This window comes from Athene noctua, chromosome 2 (genome assembly GCF_965140245.1).
Source record: "Athene noctua chromosome 2, bAthNoc1.hap1.1, whole genome shotgun sequence".
Classification (NCBI taxonomy): Eukaryota; Metazoa; Chordata; class Aves; order Strigiformes; family Strigidae; genus Athene; species Athene noctua.
The window spans coordinates 57,077,971-57,091,389 of NC_134038.1; the positions used below are offsets into that span (position 1 = coordinate 57,077,971).

A 13,419-nucleotide genomic window follows, 5' to 3' on the forward strand; every position below is an offset into this window, starting at 1 on the left:
ACAGGGCAGCCAGTTTTGAATGGAAGGGAAAGCCAAGGCTTTCTCATCAAAACTCTCCCTTCTCCTGTTGTGTTTCCTGCTACTGCTGACAAGCTGTAGCTGATTTTTGAATTGGTTGTGATGAGATGATTAAAAATGGTGATAGTCCACTAGCTCTAAGTGATGCTGCGGCAGTGCCCAGCTGGAGCACACCAATGGCAGCGGCACCCAGCAATGTGGTTCCAATCACCACCTGCCTTTGAAATGTTACCAGGAAAGATCTTTAGACCTCCTTCCTGCTACAGGCCATCAGTGTCTAGTCTTTCTGTTTGATTTTTATTTAGCTTGCTATGGGTTGATCAGTTCCCAATGAAGCTGAGGGCACTTTGAGGCCCTTTGAAAACTGAATTATCAAATAGAATTAGAGCCCCATTCAAAATTCACCTGGTTTTCATTTCATTAATGTGTGTGGCTGCATCTGGATCGATGACCTGCACAGCCCATCAGGTTTTTTCCCTTCATGTTGCCCCTTTCATGTGCCTACCTTCCAATTTCCTCTTTTTCTCTTCAGGTTACGGATCACCCAACTTCCATATGCTGAGACAATTCCATTTCCTTTCTCCCTGGCACTCCCACAGCTATCCAAGCATCACTGATGCCTGTTTCTCTTCTCATTTCTCAGTCCTGCATGAAACTTTCTTCTCAGCTGCTAGACTACAGCCATGGTGGTCCCAGCCAACCACTACCACCTCTGCATACAAGTCTTTGATTCCATCTTTAGAGCGGCCTTTGTTGACCTTAGTCCATCAGACTAGTTTTTGCATATTTGATGCAGTCACATAAACCACAGAAAAGTTACTATTCTCACAAAATACATTCTTTAATATTTTTTTAATTGATTGCATCATTTGTAAGGCTGCAAGTGACCTCTTATTTTAGAAGCATACCTACATTTTAGGGTACACTAGTGCACTGACTCAGAAGAGCTGAATAACGTGGGCTTTATCACTAGTATCTCAGTAAGAGGGCATATATACACACACATACCTTGGCATTTTGAAGAGGAGGTTGGTAACTAGAGGGCCGATAGTACCTCCTCTGAGTAGCATCAGTATGAATGTCTCCAAGAAACAGCTCCTCCACAAGGTGGTCTAAATTGTGGTGCAGGTACTGCTTCTCCACACGGATCAGCTGGAGTTCGTGCATGGCAAAATTCAGAGCTTTGGTGCATTCACAGCCATTCTCCTCTCTCAGCAAATCGTAGCTCACATCCTGCTCCCAGGGACTATCTTCTGGTATAAATCCAGGACACGTATGGTTCACCAACTCGCTTAATTTTTTGGCTACTGCTTCATTGTGGCATATGATCTGTATGTTGCGTAGCTGATAATCAGCTTCTGTACCCCCTCGGATGATCCAGGATGCTTGGCGGAGACGGATTTTGCCACGTATAACTAATGTGTAGATAGGGTTTGTGCAGCGATTGCCACCATAATAAAACTGATAGGCCTTAAATGTATTATTGTGGTAGAACCTGTAAGATCTTGTGATGAACTCTGGGCCTGCTCTAACTTCACAGCTGTGGGAAGACAGAAAGTGATGGAAAAAAAAAATTAGCAAGGTGGCACATCAGGTTACACTACAGGTAACAAGATTAAGCAAACCCACATGGGTCCACAGAGACACTTGGGTACTAGTGTTCCTCTGGTATGAGTGGGAATAGGAACCAGGCATCTGTGGCCTGCCAATTAACCAACAATTTCCTCTGCTGTTACGCTGTTATTAATATACTGCTTCGTGGTGATCATATCTAAGGGCTTTATCTTTGTAGTTTTAAATGCTCTGAGTCATGTTTTACTTTTTCTTTTTGTCTAGGGGCCACCATGTGACTCAATTCTTCTCTGAAAAAAGTAGCAGTTTATTAAACATCTATTCTTCTCTTTTGCATGGTAGATTTAGCAAAAGGACTGATAACATCAGAAAGTGAATGCTAACCATCCACAGAACAGTACAAAGTACTGGCTTCTATGCTGCTGCAGAAGCTTCTCATGGGAGCTCCACCACCTCTGGTTTGTAGTGAATCTGCAGGATTGTGTCCTTAGCTTTTCCACTGAGACTTTCAAACGGGAGTGGCAGTTAATGCAAACTTCTGGCTATTAACACAAAAATTCTATTTGGCTTGAATTTGGACCATGCAATATTCAAGTTTTGGGGTTTTTTGTGTTTTGTTTTTCTTTTTTTTTTCTGAAAGCATAAATGGCAGTTAAATTCCACTTCCTGTAGAAAGTCCTTCTGAGCCTTCAAATGTGTCCCCCTTGTCACATCCACACTGCTTAACATCAATACACTCCCTTCTGTTAAAAAACCCCACTCTTTCCTAGTACAAGTCAGTTCAAATAAGCATGTGAATATTGCCTGCTGAGACACAGAAAGCAAAACAGCTCTCTGAATTACAAGTCATCATGCAGGGAGAGCAATAGAACTGGTGAAATACAGCTTCTTACTTTCTTTTGCTAATAAAACCTGTACTAGACACATGCTCTGAAAACAAGGACCCATTCAATGGATCTAATGCATGTAGTCAAAGATAGTACAATGTTATGTCTGAATAAACATCCATTTTGGCAACTTGTTGGGCTCCTTCCTACTCAAAGAGAGATTTCAAGATATTTCACAGCATGCTGTTTAAAATCCAGACTATAAATTGATTCATCAAGACAGCTTTATAGCATGCTATTCTAATGTACGTAACGCCGCTCCTTCTCCTTTGATACATAAACATATAGAAAGCAACTGGAATGTAGAGCACCAGCATATTAAAGAAAATATTTCCCCTGCTGCTTAAAGTGGGAGTATTCATCCTTCCCCCTCTGTTTCCTTCCCCTCTTCTCTTCCACATATATCACTCAAGTATCTTGTTTTATCTTATTTTTCCTTACCCAGTAGAGACCCAGTGTCCCTCAATATTGGGGGGCATCTGCACAGTGATCCGTGCTCCATTGTGAAGGTGTTTCAGCATGTGATGACACTGTGACTCCTTGAAAGCCCTCCATGCACTCTTCTCCAAGGACCGAGGGTGGGACCTGCTGTCCGGGTGAAGAAGAGCAGAACCTTCTCCCAGCCCTGTGATAGAAAAGTGTAAATTATCATGAGAACTTGCTGAGAAGGGCTTCAACACAATAAAGGAGGTTGTGAACATCTTGTGTTGAATGACACTTGTTCGCATTGTTTTGTGTCTGGGAAAGTACTGCTTACATTTCTTTTCTCATCTGAAGAAAAAAAAAAAAAAAGGGAAACTCTTCGTCTTGGTCAGCCCAGAAATAATCCACTTCGTAAATCTGCTTTACAAAATACACTGGGGAAAGGGCTTAAACCAAAGTGTTGTGTTTCCACACCCAGGAGATGTGGCTCTCAACCTGAATTTTATTGACACCTCTGTAATCTCTGGTCAGGACAATCACAAACCTGGACCTTGAAACTTTTGGAAAGTTGCATCCAGATCCAGACATAAACTTTGCGGTTTCAGCCCACCTCTAATTTGAACGCTTCTATAATAAACTTGCAAATAAAGACTACTCTTTAAAGCCAAAGGAAAACAGATATTAAAAGCAAAGCCTCTGCACACAGGAAACCTCTGTGATGACTGAGGTGGTCAATTAAAGGCAGATTCTGCTATTTTTATTTGAAAGGGGAAAAGGAATTTCCAAAACTAATTTTATCTCCAGCACACAGTAATTTTGGTTTCTAGTAATGTATACATACAAAACCCACCAGTGCTTTCTCTACACAATATTAATTGAACAAAATGAATACATAGCTTCAGAAGGAATGTGTCTTTACTCTTTTAGGCACAGCCTGCTCTTAGATATGTTGGAAAACATGGATCAAAAGAAAAACACACATCTAGAGGTTAAGAGGTGACAAACATGAACCTTACATAATGGGTTAGAAACTGTATTACTTTGCCAGAAGGAATTTAAGAACCAGCAGGCTAGAAAACAAATATGAGGTGAGGTGGAGGGGCTGCTTGTGTGCCCAGGAAATCAGGGCAACTGTCTCTGGAGAGGGATGTCTTGCTGACATGTACTCCCAGGGGCAGGGTCTGGTATTCACCCCCATCTCTTCTAGTGCCCTCTTGGCTGACCCAGCTCAGGAACTGGGCTGTCGGGGATCACCAGTGCATGGTGCAGCCCTATGCTGTGCCAAGCAAGATCCTACACTTTATTCCCCTGGTCCTATCTAGCACTTATGCACATGCTTGGGCAGCATGCAGCATCACTACAGAAGTTACAAGAAAACCAGTATTATCTGGTTTTAGGTAGACACTGTTTCAAGCATTTGCCATTTCCTATTGCAAAAAAGAAAACAGTGTCAGTGATTCATTATGTTGGCTGGGTCTTAGATCTTCCGGAAGAAACTGGGGTAACACCTGGGAAAATGACATTGCTAAAAATATAAATACATGTCAGCCATTTTAAAATAGTAATTCCTAAGATAAACAAACGCAAGGACTTATCCAGTAGGCAGGGCAAAGAATGATCAGAAAGAATAAAATAAATACCTGAATGTAAGCAGTGCTCACCACTGAATGATCCCAAGATTTAATGAGATTAATGAATACAACATCACAAAGTCTCTACTGGAAAATCTGGTAGCTTTGTTGTAGGTTACAAACAATTCTTCAATGTAAATGAGAATTTACAGTCTTACTTTCTAAAGGGTAATAAATACTACGCTTTGATATTTGAGCACACCATCTGAGATGCCTTTAAAGGAACCTGATTTTCAGCGGGTCAATACTTCTCCCTTCCTGGAAGTCAGGGCTTCTCAGGCATTTCTACATTTCTGAGCAGAGCTGCTCACGTTAGCACCAAACAACTCCCATTCTGCAGCCAGAAATGGTACCAGCCACTTCAGAAATGGTATGGTCACAGCAAGGTGACGCTCTGCTTGAGCTGACTACATCTTTGGAGAGGCAGGATTTACTGGATAGGGTCAGTGCTCCATGTACATGGCGGTACAGCCTCCTGGGCTGAAGCCAGCATCACTGCACAGCAGCTTTATGCTGTGCCGTATCTGCAGCCCACCTTACCTGGAGCAGCACTTGACACTCTCAAAAACTTGGGCTTATTTGGTTTATTGGAAACCTTGTGAGTATAGGGCAGATATCACAGGCCTTCACACCACCAGGAGAACAAGTTCAGCCAGGTACAGGTGAGCTTACAGTATATTCATTTTTGTCATTACGAATCTCAGCTCGTGACTGAGTGTTTGCCTTCTAACACCCTTCTCCATCTCTAAGTCTCCACACACTCAAGCCCACATTACTTCAGCGCCTCGTTCTGAAATGGAGTGAGTGCTCCTGTCCATCAGCTCAGAGCCTCTTTTGAGTCAGAAGCGACACCTCCTGCAAGATACCCGGTAGGGGCTGTAGCCATCAGTACCAACTCTCAACAGAAATATAGCTGTCAGGATGTCTCCTGCAGACAAATTATCTCATGCTGAAAAAGTCTTTGAAAATTTACATTTCCACTTGAAGTTGTTAAGTGTTTGAAATCTGCCATCAAGAGAAGATTTTGAAACGGTTCAAATTACTATTTCCAAGGCTTCTTTATTATACCACTTGCTTTTAAGCAGTTGTATTTTGCCTAGCTCATGTCATATGATTCATGAATACAGACACACTTAAAAATGAGTGATTTATTCATTTAAACATACTCGGGCATTTAATTTCTCCAAGCAAAAATCTTTCTGTGGGAGGATACCATCTTATATGTGCACATATCAAAGAAGAAAATGCAGTAACCACATTCCCACTTATTCCCTGAAGGAAATAATGAAAAGAAGGGGTTTTTCAAAAGGAGTCAAACTTAATGCGGTATTATACAGTGTCTTTTCTTTGATATAGCTCAAAAGCAATTGGGTTGCATCTCTCCCTGTCACATGTACGTAGTTCTGTCTGCAACTTGCAAATGATAAACTGGCATCAGTGGACGAAGAGACATTTGCATCCATAGCCCCAGAGCCCTGCAAAGAGCGTATTTGTTTGGGACTCTATCCATCCAGCTGTGACAAATGAGGGCAGGAACAAGTTTAGGCATGAGAACATAGCAGAGACAGAGGAAGTGATGTAGGAAACACATGCATGCAAGGCATCATCTCATGCATAGGGTGTGAATATCAGAATATGAATTATGGTACAAAATTAAAAGGTAGTGATGGGCCTTTACCTATGTTTGTGTTGCTGGGGCAAGGAAATACTTCATTTAGCAAAGTCTTCTTCATTACCAAGTAATCATTTCAACACTTTTGTATTTACTGACATATACCTGCACATATGACTAGCACACAAAGGAGCCATAAAATCCCCTTGTACCATCTGAAGATCAAACACTGAGACCGGTGATATGATTCCCACACAGGGCAGTAAACCAAACACCGTCTTCCTGTGCTTTTCCTCACAGCAGGTGCTCAGGGGCAGCTCCATGTCCCCCTGCTCCACCCTTGGCAGTGCACAAGGTGGACTGCAAAACTGAGGTCCTGCAGGGATGCTATTGGTTTAAAAGATCCATTTGGCCATGTTAAATGGGACATTGCTGGAAAGCTCAAGGTTAAAATGTGCTTTCACAAAATTGGGAAAAGAATTTCATGGCTCTTTAAAAGCCCACTTTGGAGCTTAGACACAGTTGCAACATAGTTGGAGCAGCTACTTTCATTCAAAGAGATCCAAGTCTGCTATTCTCTACAGCACAGACAGATGGTAGGTTTCAGTACCTCCATGACACACCATGTAAGTATCTCAGACTCAGCTGAGAGTATCTCAGAGTCTCTCTGACTGACTGACTTCCAAATTATTGTGTGTTATGAAGGGATTTTACCCACTTGTTAATAAAAAAAAAATCCACTATGTTATTACTTAAAAGTGTGACAGACTTTGAACAAAACCCAGTCTTTGTATGACACTAATAGCAATAATTGTCTGAAGCCTCTGGTTGGCTTTCACTTTAGCTATGACACAATCAGAGGTGATGAGATGGTATCACCCACCCCATGGTGGATGCTTATGCAAAGGAGCAAATCCAGAAGGAAAATTCTAGGATCCATCAGAAATGGCAGCTAGAAAAACAAAGCAAAACAAATGCATTTTCTGATGAGCTGATATCCAGCTTCTCTTTCATAATCAAGTCCTAGCAGTGTAGATCACAACTTTAGTGTCAAACTAATTGAAAATAGTATAAGAAGTGCTACAGCTAGCTAGGGATCCCTGCTCAGGCCCTCACAGATCACACTTTACAGGAGCAGATGTAACATCCATCTGAGTGAGAAAGTGGAGGTCTGCACAGCGGTCACTCCAGTAAGATGTGGATAGGAGCAGGCACTACACCAGACAGAGGACTTCAGGCTCTCAGGTTCACCTATAAACCTGTATCTGATGTGGGAACAACCATTCAAGATAAAAATAATTGTTAAGGAAAGATAGGTTACTTTCAAGTTCTTCAAAGATTTCTGCACATAGCTGCAAGTAAAATACAGATCTTAAAAGGGCAATCTGTTGGCAGCCTGTTACCCAAACGTGTTTCAAAAATGGTTATGACAAAGCTCTCTGCCAACGTTTCTGCAAAAAACTGCAAGCTGCTAGAATAAATGTTTTGGTTTTCTGAAAAATAGTATGCAAATAATGTACAATTGCAACACAGATAATGATAAGTAGAGTTGTGCTTGAACACAAATTCTTATAATTTAATTAATGCCTAAACACCCTGGTCAAATTCTGTTCTCAGCTATGCCAGATTGCAGAAGTAAATTTGCAAACGCAAATAATCTTAAATCTTAAACTGTTTAGATTTAATCAGTTTAATGAACACCTCTACCAGAATCTAAACCATGGCTTCAAACATGTCCAAGTGTAGTGCTTCAAACCAGACTCAAAACAGGTTCACCCTTTGCTAAATGGGAGAGTAAATGTTACCTGAAAGTAGAATTCAAACCTGGACTTAGATTGGGATTGCTCAGAAGGAACCACTTCACTTTTTCTTTCATTTATAGCAATTTAAGTGCAGAAGAGCACAATTTTATTACGAATTAAAACAACCTCGAGTGATAGTACAAGTTCAAAATATTATGATGGCTTTATCTCTGATAGAAACACTTAAACTTTGTGCTTTATTTCTGCAGCTAACTCTTTTCAAGTTAGAACTTGTTTGAAACTTGAAAAACCTTACGAAAGATAAAGAATAATTGGCTGGATTAAGTTTATAGCTCTCCTTATCTGGGCAGTTGCTCTGCACAATTAAATAAATAGACATTTGGATTACACTCTTTCTTGATGTGGGACAGTGTTAGATAACGCCCATGACAGGCTTTTAGCTACAGCGCAAACTTACGTAATTGCCATGGAGAATATAATGTCCTGTTACCAAGCCGCAGTCCATGTTTACCAGTGTTTTCCCTGCACTTGAAACTTCAAAGAGTCCTCACAGGATTGAGACCTAAATTAGCTACTACAAACAAAAGGGTTGGGAAAGGAAAGCTGGGTTTTATAGCCATGGAAGCAGACAGGACAATGATTTCCTTTCATATGTATCTGTTGCCTTTCTTGTGCATACAGAGTTTCCAGGTACAGCTTTCAAAAAAATGTGGAATGAGTGTTTCAGAGTGTGGAAGATCCTGAAGAGAGATCTAAAGTATGTTCAGACGAGACAGCTAAAATGAAACTCCTCCAAGGCTGACAGGCATAGCACTGCGGTACTCTATTATGCTATAGCTCGGTCCTCACTCCATACCCCATCTTGGAAGAGGTTAGACAACCAAGTATCAAGCACCTGCACAGCCAATAACCTCTGCTAAATTGAAGTCCACCTCTTAATTGGGGTGACTGCTGCTACCCCTCCAATGTGAAACGCCAGTGCCTGTGGCATGGGCACCTTTATGAAGCCCTGAAGGGTTAAAGCCCACCTCCTCCCTTCAGGGCATCGGGAACTCTGCCACTGGCATGAGCAGGTGCAGTGCTGGGCAGTAAGTGCAGTTCAATATGGACAATAGTTTGGTCTTGCCCTCTTTGAAAGAAACATCTGCTCTCTTTCAGAGACATCTGCCCCACAGCCTGCAGACCTCTGCCCCATCCTCCACTCACACATTGGCACCAGGATTTATTCATATGGAACTGCCCCCACTGCCGACGGGACTTGTGTCTGAGTAAAGACAACGCTAAACAAACTCACTCTGTATAATCCTACCCTCTGTCAGCCCTGCTTAAAGTGTCCTGTCCATAATGAAATAGTAGCCTTGCTTTGACTAGCTGAAGGTCTTTGCCTTCAGCGTGGTCCAGGCTGGTTTTGGGCCTCATTGCCTGTCAGCCAACTGCTTACGGACATACTACAGAGCTCAAAAATCGCCCATACTGTTCATGACACCTGCATCATGACACTGTTTAGCCCACAGTCAAGCTACAGAGATGAATGAAATAGAAAGTGTGAATAAAATGGAGTCCATCCTCTAACTCTCCCTCCAAACTCCACAAGTCTTACACTAAGCAGTGTATCTTCCCCTCTTTCTCTCTTTATTGTCTTCCAGATTTCCAAATGCAATATTTTACCGAGGGAACAGATCACATGTGCCTCTATCACGGAGAACAATATTTGTCCATTTTATGGACACGGGTATTTATATCATCCAATACATTTATTATTTTCCTGAACAGGTTTTGAAATAAAACACTTCTATGTAACTAATTTAAGCAATATTGCCAGAGAACTTTTAAAAGCATAAACAGTTTTGCTCTGAAAAGCCTAGCAATTCTGTCTTCATTGTCTTTATTAGTACTACTGCCATGATGTTATCAACAAATTGTTTAAAGTTTCTAATTCATTACTCTAACAGTAACATAATCAGAAATACACTAAGCTTTCTTCTTAGCATCTGTATCTGTAAAAAAAGTTTACATTTACAAAAATAAATTAGTCAAATTTGGTTTGAATCCACCTGAATGTAGCTTTTATTAATCAGTTTTTCTGGAGGTGAATGATATTAGCATTTGACATCTGAAACTTCTGTGGCTTTTTGTCTAAGCAAAGAAAACAGTGATAATGCACAAGATCCAGCTGCAAACTTTTTTTTCTTTTTTACACTGTACAGGTTTTATTTTGATTAATGAAGACAAGTTTCTCAAAATTTCAATTCAGTGATGTTGAAGTTGGCATTTCTTAACATAATGAACACAGAAGCTTTAGCCTTGTAGGACATTTTAACTTGTGTTATAAAGCTTTGAGCCTTAAAAATCCTCAACCACCCACCCACACTCACTCGCTTTTAACCCTTAAGTTGCCAATGCAAAAGAAAAAAATGCAAAAGAAAGAAATGCAAAAGAAAACATCGCTTGCTGTAAAGAGGCTTAACACTGTGAACCCCTGGGATTGCTGGTTATTCTTACATATTACCAACTTGGGCTAGCCACTGACTGAAGGATGTTCCTATTGACTCTATGTCACAGAGGGAAAAGCTCTAGGCCAAGTTAAAGCTAACAGGGTAAATACATCTAGATGGGATACATTTCAGTGCACTATATGCAACCGATGTCATTTTCAAATATGTAAGAAGGCAGTAGTTTCCCAACACTTGAAGCTCAGAGCCAAACCGTGCGCTGCTACATTACCGAGGTGTTTATCTTTATATACAGGAACTTAGGTTTATAGTATTTGCTGAAATATAACTACAGATGGAAGAAATAGATGATTTTCCTCCTTCATCCTCCTTTGGCAGCTGCTATTTTGATCTGATCACTGGCCCTGATTCGTTTCCTGCTCCAGCCTGGGTTCAGCTCTGCTCTGTAATTCCAAGCAGATGAGCCAGGGAGTCCAACCCTGTAATTACACCTCCTCTCTTTACCCTCTAACATCAAACCTCCCGCTTCAACTTTTACATCACAGATCACAGAGTTTTAAAGAACACCTCTGGCATCCCCGCAGGTCTGGCTCAGCTAAGCCCGTTTCTACACTCTCTGGGTTTCATAGCTGAGCTGTGAGAAGGGTATAAAACCCCCTCCTGGGGAACAGGGTCTGCTGTTCTTTCTTTCTCAAAACAAAACACACAATCAGAAGCCCATGCTCTTTATTATTTATTAAATACCATCTGTGTGCTTAGCACTTGTACAAACACCGAGAGCGACAATCCCTGCTCCACAAAATCAATCCCAGGAATAGCTTTGAAATCCTTATCCCAGCTCACAGATCTCACACTGAATCCATGCAGGTCACTTGCATTGTAACAGTTAAAAAAAAAAAAAAAAAATCTTTTTTTTATGAGTAAGCTTGGGGTCCTAAGAAATTTAACTGAAGGAGGCTGGATGCTACAAAGTACTTCAGAAGCAGGAACGCTCTTCAAAACGATGCTGTAACTGAGTAGGTTGAGTCACTCTTTCAGAACAATTATTGCACCCAGATTTTTCAAATCTGGCTGCCAAATGTTAGACATACCTAAGCAGCTCATTAAACAGCCTCCTTTTCAGAAGTTGCTCTTGAAGAACACTGACTTTCTGGAAAGATGGGGTATCTGTTTAAGTGCCTAAATATGGGTTTACAAGATGAACTTGTAAGCTTAAGTTTCAATATGCTGGCTTTTCTCACTAAAAGTTTGCCCGCTGTGTGGTTTCAGAGAAACGTCAGTCCAGGGATAAGCTGAGAGAGTGTCAAAGCAGGACTGGGTGTAATGACACCCAGAATCGCTGTGCTCTGCAGCAAGACGTTTTTAGGTGGGTGCAAGACCCGGCGCCGCACACTCTGCTGCCTGGGGCTCCCCAGCTCATACCTCCACGACTTCGCCTGCGGGTGGGACGTGGGTCCCGCAGGATGTCCCGGCCAAGCCCCCCGAAGTCTGGCAGAGCCAGCCCCTGGCCCGGAGGTGCGGGGAGCATCTTCGGGCGAGGTGCCCGGAGCAGCTGCTCCATCCGAGCGGTTAAACGCCGCCGACACAAACTTCGGAGCGGGGCGCTTTCTGCCCGATTTTACCTGCACCGGCCGGCTGCCGGCGCTTCCTCTGCCAGACCCCCCGGCCCCAGCAGCCGGGACCCAACTGCCGCGGCCCCCGCGGACGAGCGCACCCACCCGCGACCCACCGGCGCAGTCATGGGGCTCCCTCGCACCCCTTCTCGGGAGCACCGCGGGCAGTCGCCCAGCGGGCGGGGACCCCCAGGCCGCCGCCCCGTCCCTCCGTCCCCGCACTCACCGTGCAGCAGCAGGGCTGGGAACAGGTATCTCATCAGGCTGCCGTACGGGGCGGACATCTCCCCGCCTCGCCGCGCCCCTTCCCCCGCCGCTCCGGCCGCCACCTCCCGCCGCGCCGCCCGCGCCTCAGCGCCGCCGCGGGCAGCCCACGGCCCGGCGCTGGGGGGCAGGCGGCTGGCGGGGCCGGGGACCGCCGGGCACCCTCCGGGGCTGGGGGCCGCCGCCGCCGCTCCCGCTTCCTCAGGGCTCCCGCCCCTCACACCGCCGCCCCGCCAAAGCTCCGGCTCGGCCGCCGCTCGGTGCCCGAGGATGCCCGCGCCGCTCCTGCGTCCCCCGCCGTCTCCGCGGAACGCGGCGGCTGCTCCGCTTCATATTTCCCCTTCCAGCAGGAGGAGGAGGAGGAGGGATCGGGAGGTGGGGACTCCTCCCGGGGCGGGGAAGGGGGCGGCGGCCCCGCCGCTGGGCAGGCGGCCGCGCCGGACAGCGCTCCCACGGCTGGGGAAGGGGGGGGGGACGACGACACGGCGCGCACCGGGCTGGATGGGGAAGGTGGTGGGGGGGTGTGGGGGGAATGGGGTGCGGCGGGCAGCCCCGGGCGTTGTGAGATGGGGCTGTGTCCTGGGGGGCTGGAGCACGAGTGGGAGTGCGTGTGGGGGCCGTCGGTCCTTTCTCCGCGGAGGGGGAAAGCGGCCCGAGCAGGGCCGGGAGGTGCCGGTAAGGGCCAGGGCTCCCCGAGCCCGAACCCCGCTTCCCAAGGGGTGTGAGGAGGGTCTGCGCCCGTAAGGTGGAGAGGAAAAAAGTCGGCGTGCGCCCTTGCCTCGAAAAGAAACCTTTGTGTGGTTGCGACTTTTCACGTAAATCGGGCATTTTACAAGCTAAAAATAGATGTCAACATTGCTTTCTTCGGTGTGGTGCTCTCCTGCATGCTTTTCCCCATGCCTGTCATTGATTAGTTTTGCTTTTTAGTCTAGCCTTAGGCCTTGGTCGTGCAAACAGACATGGACTTAACGTTGTACATGTGAGTGACTCGTGCGCCTGAGTTTGAGCACGGGACGTTTGTTTGTAGTGTCCTCTGGAAAGGGACATCATGTTTTCTAGTTTGTGTTTGGACTCGTGGGCTCAGCTCTAGGGCCTCGTGGCAAAGAATGTGTAACAAATTGTAGGAAAATTTGAGAAAATCAACATAACTGAGTTTTGAACAGTTTAACTGAGCTAAAGTGTT

The 13,419-nt window shown here is 44.5% G+C and overlaps 1 protein-coding gene across 1 annotated transcript in view; it reads right to left on the minus strand.

Annotated features, from left to right (window-relative positions):
* Window positions 1–12,556, minus strand: part of APCDD1 (APC down-regulated 1) — a 31,681-nt gene extending 19,125 nt beyond the window's left edge. Inside the window, exons 1-3 of the mRNA XM_074899230.1 lie at window positions 12,199–12,556; window positions 2,919–3,102; window positions 1,027–1,558 (exon numbers count right to left, since the gene is read on the minus strand). Of these exons, the coding sequence (XP_074755331.1) occupies window positions 1,027–1,558; window positions 2,919–3,102; window positions 12,199–12,256 (774 nt within the window). The 5' untranslated portion in view covers window positions 12,257–12,556. The remainder of the gene's footprint in view (window positions 1–1,026; window positions 1,559–2,918; window positions 3,103–12,198) is intronic.
* Between the last annotated feature and the right edge of the window lie 863 nt (window positions 12,557–13,419).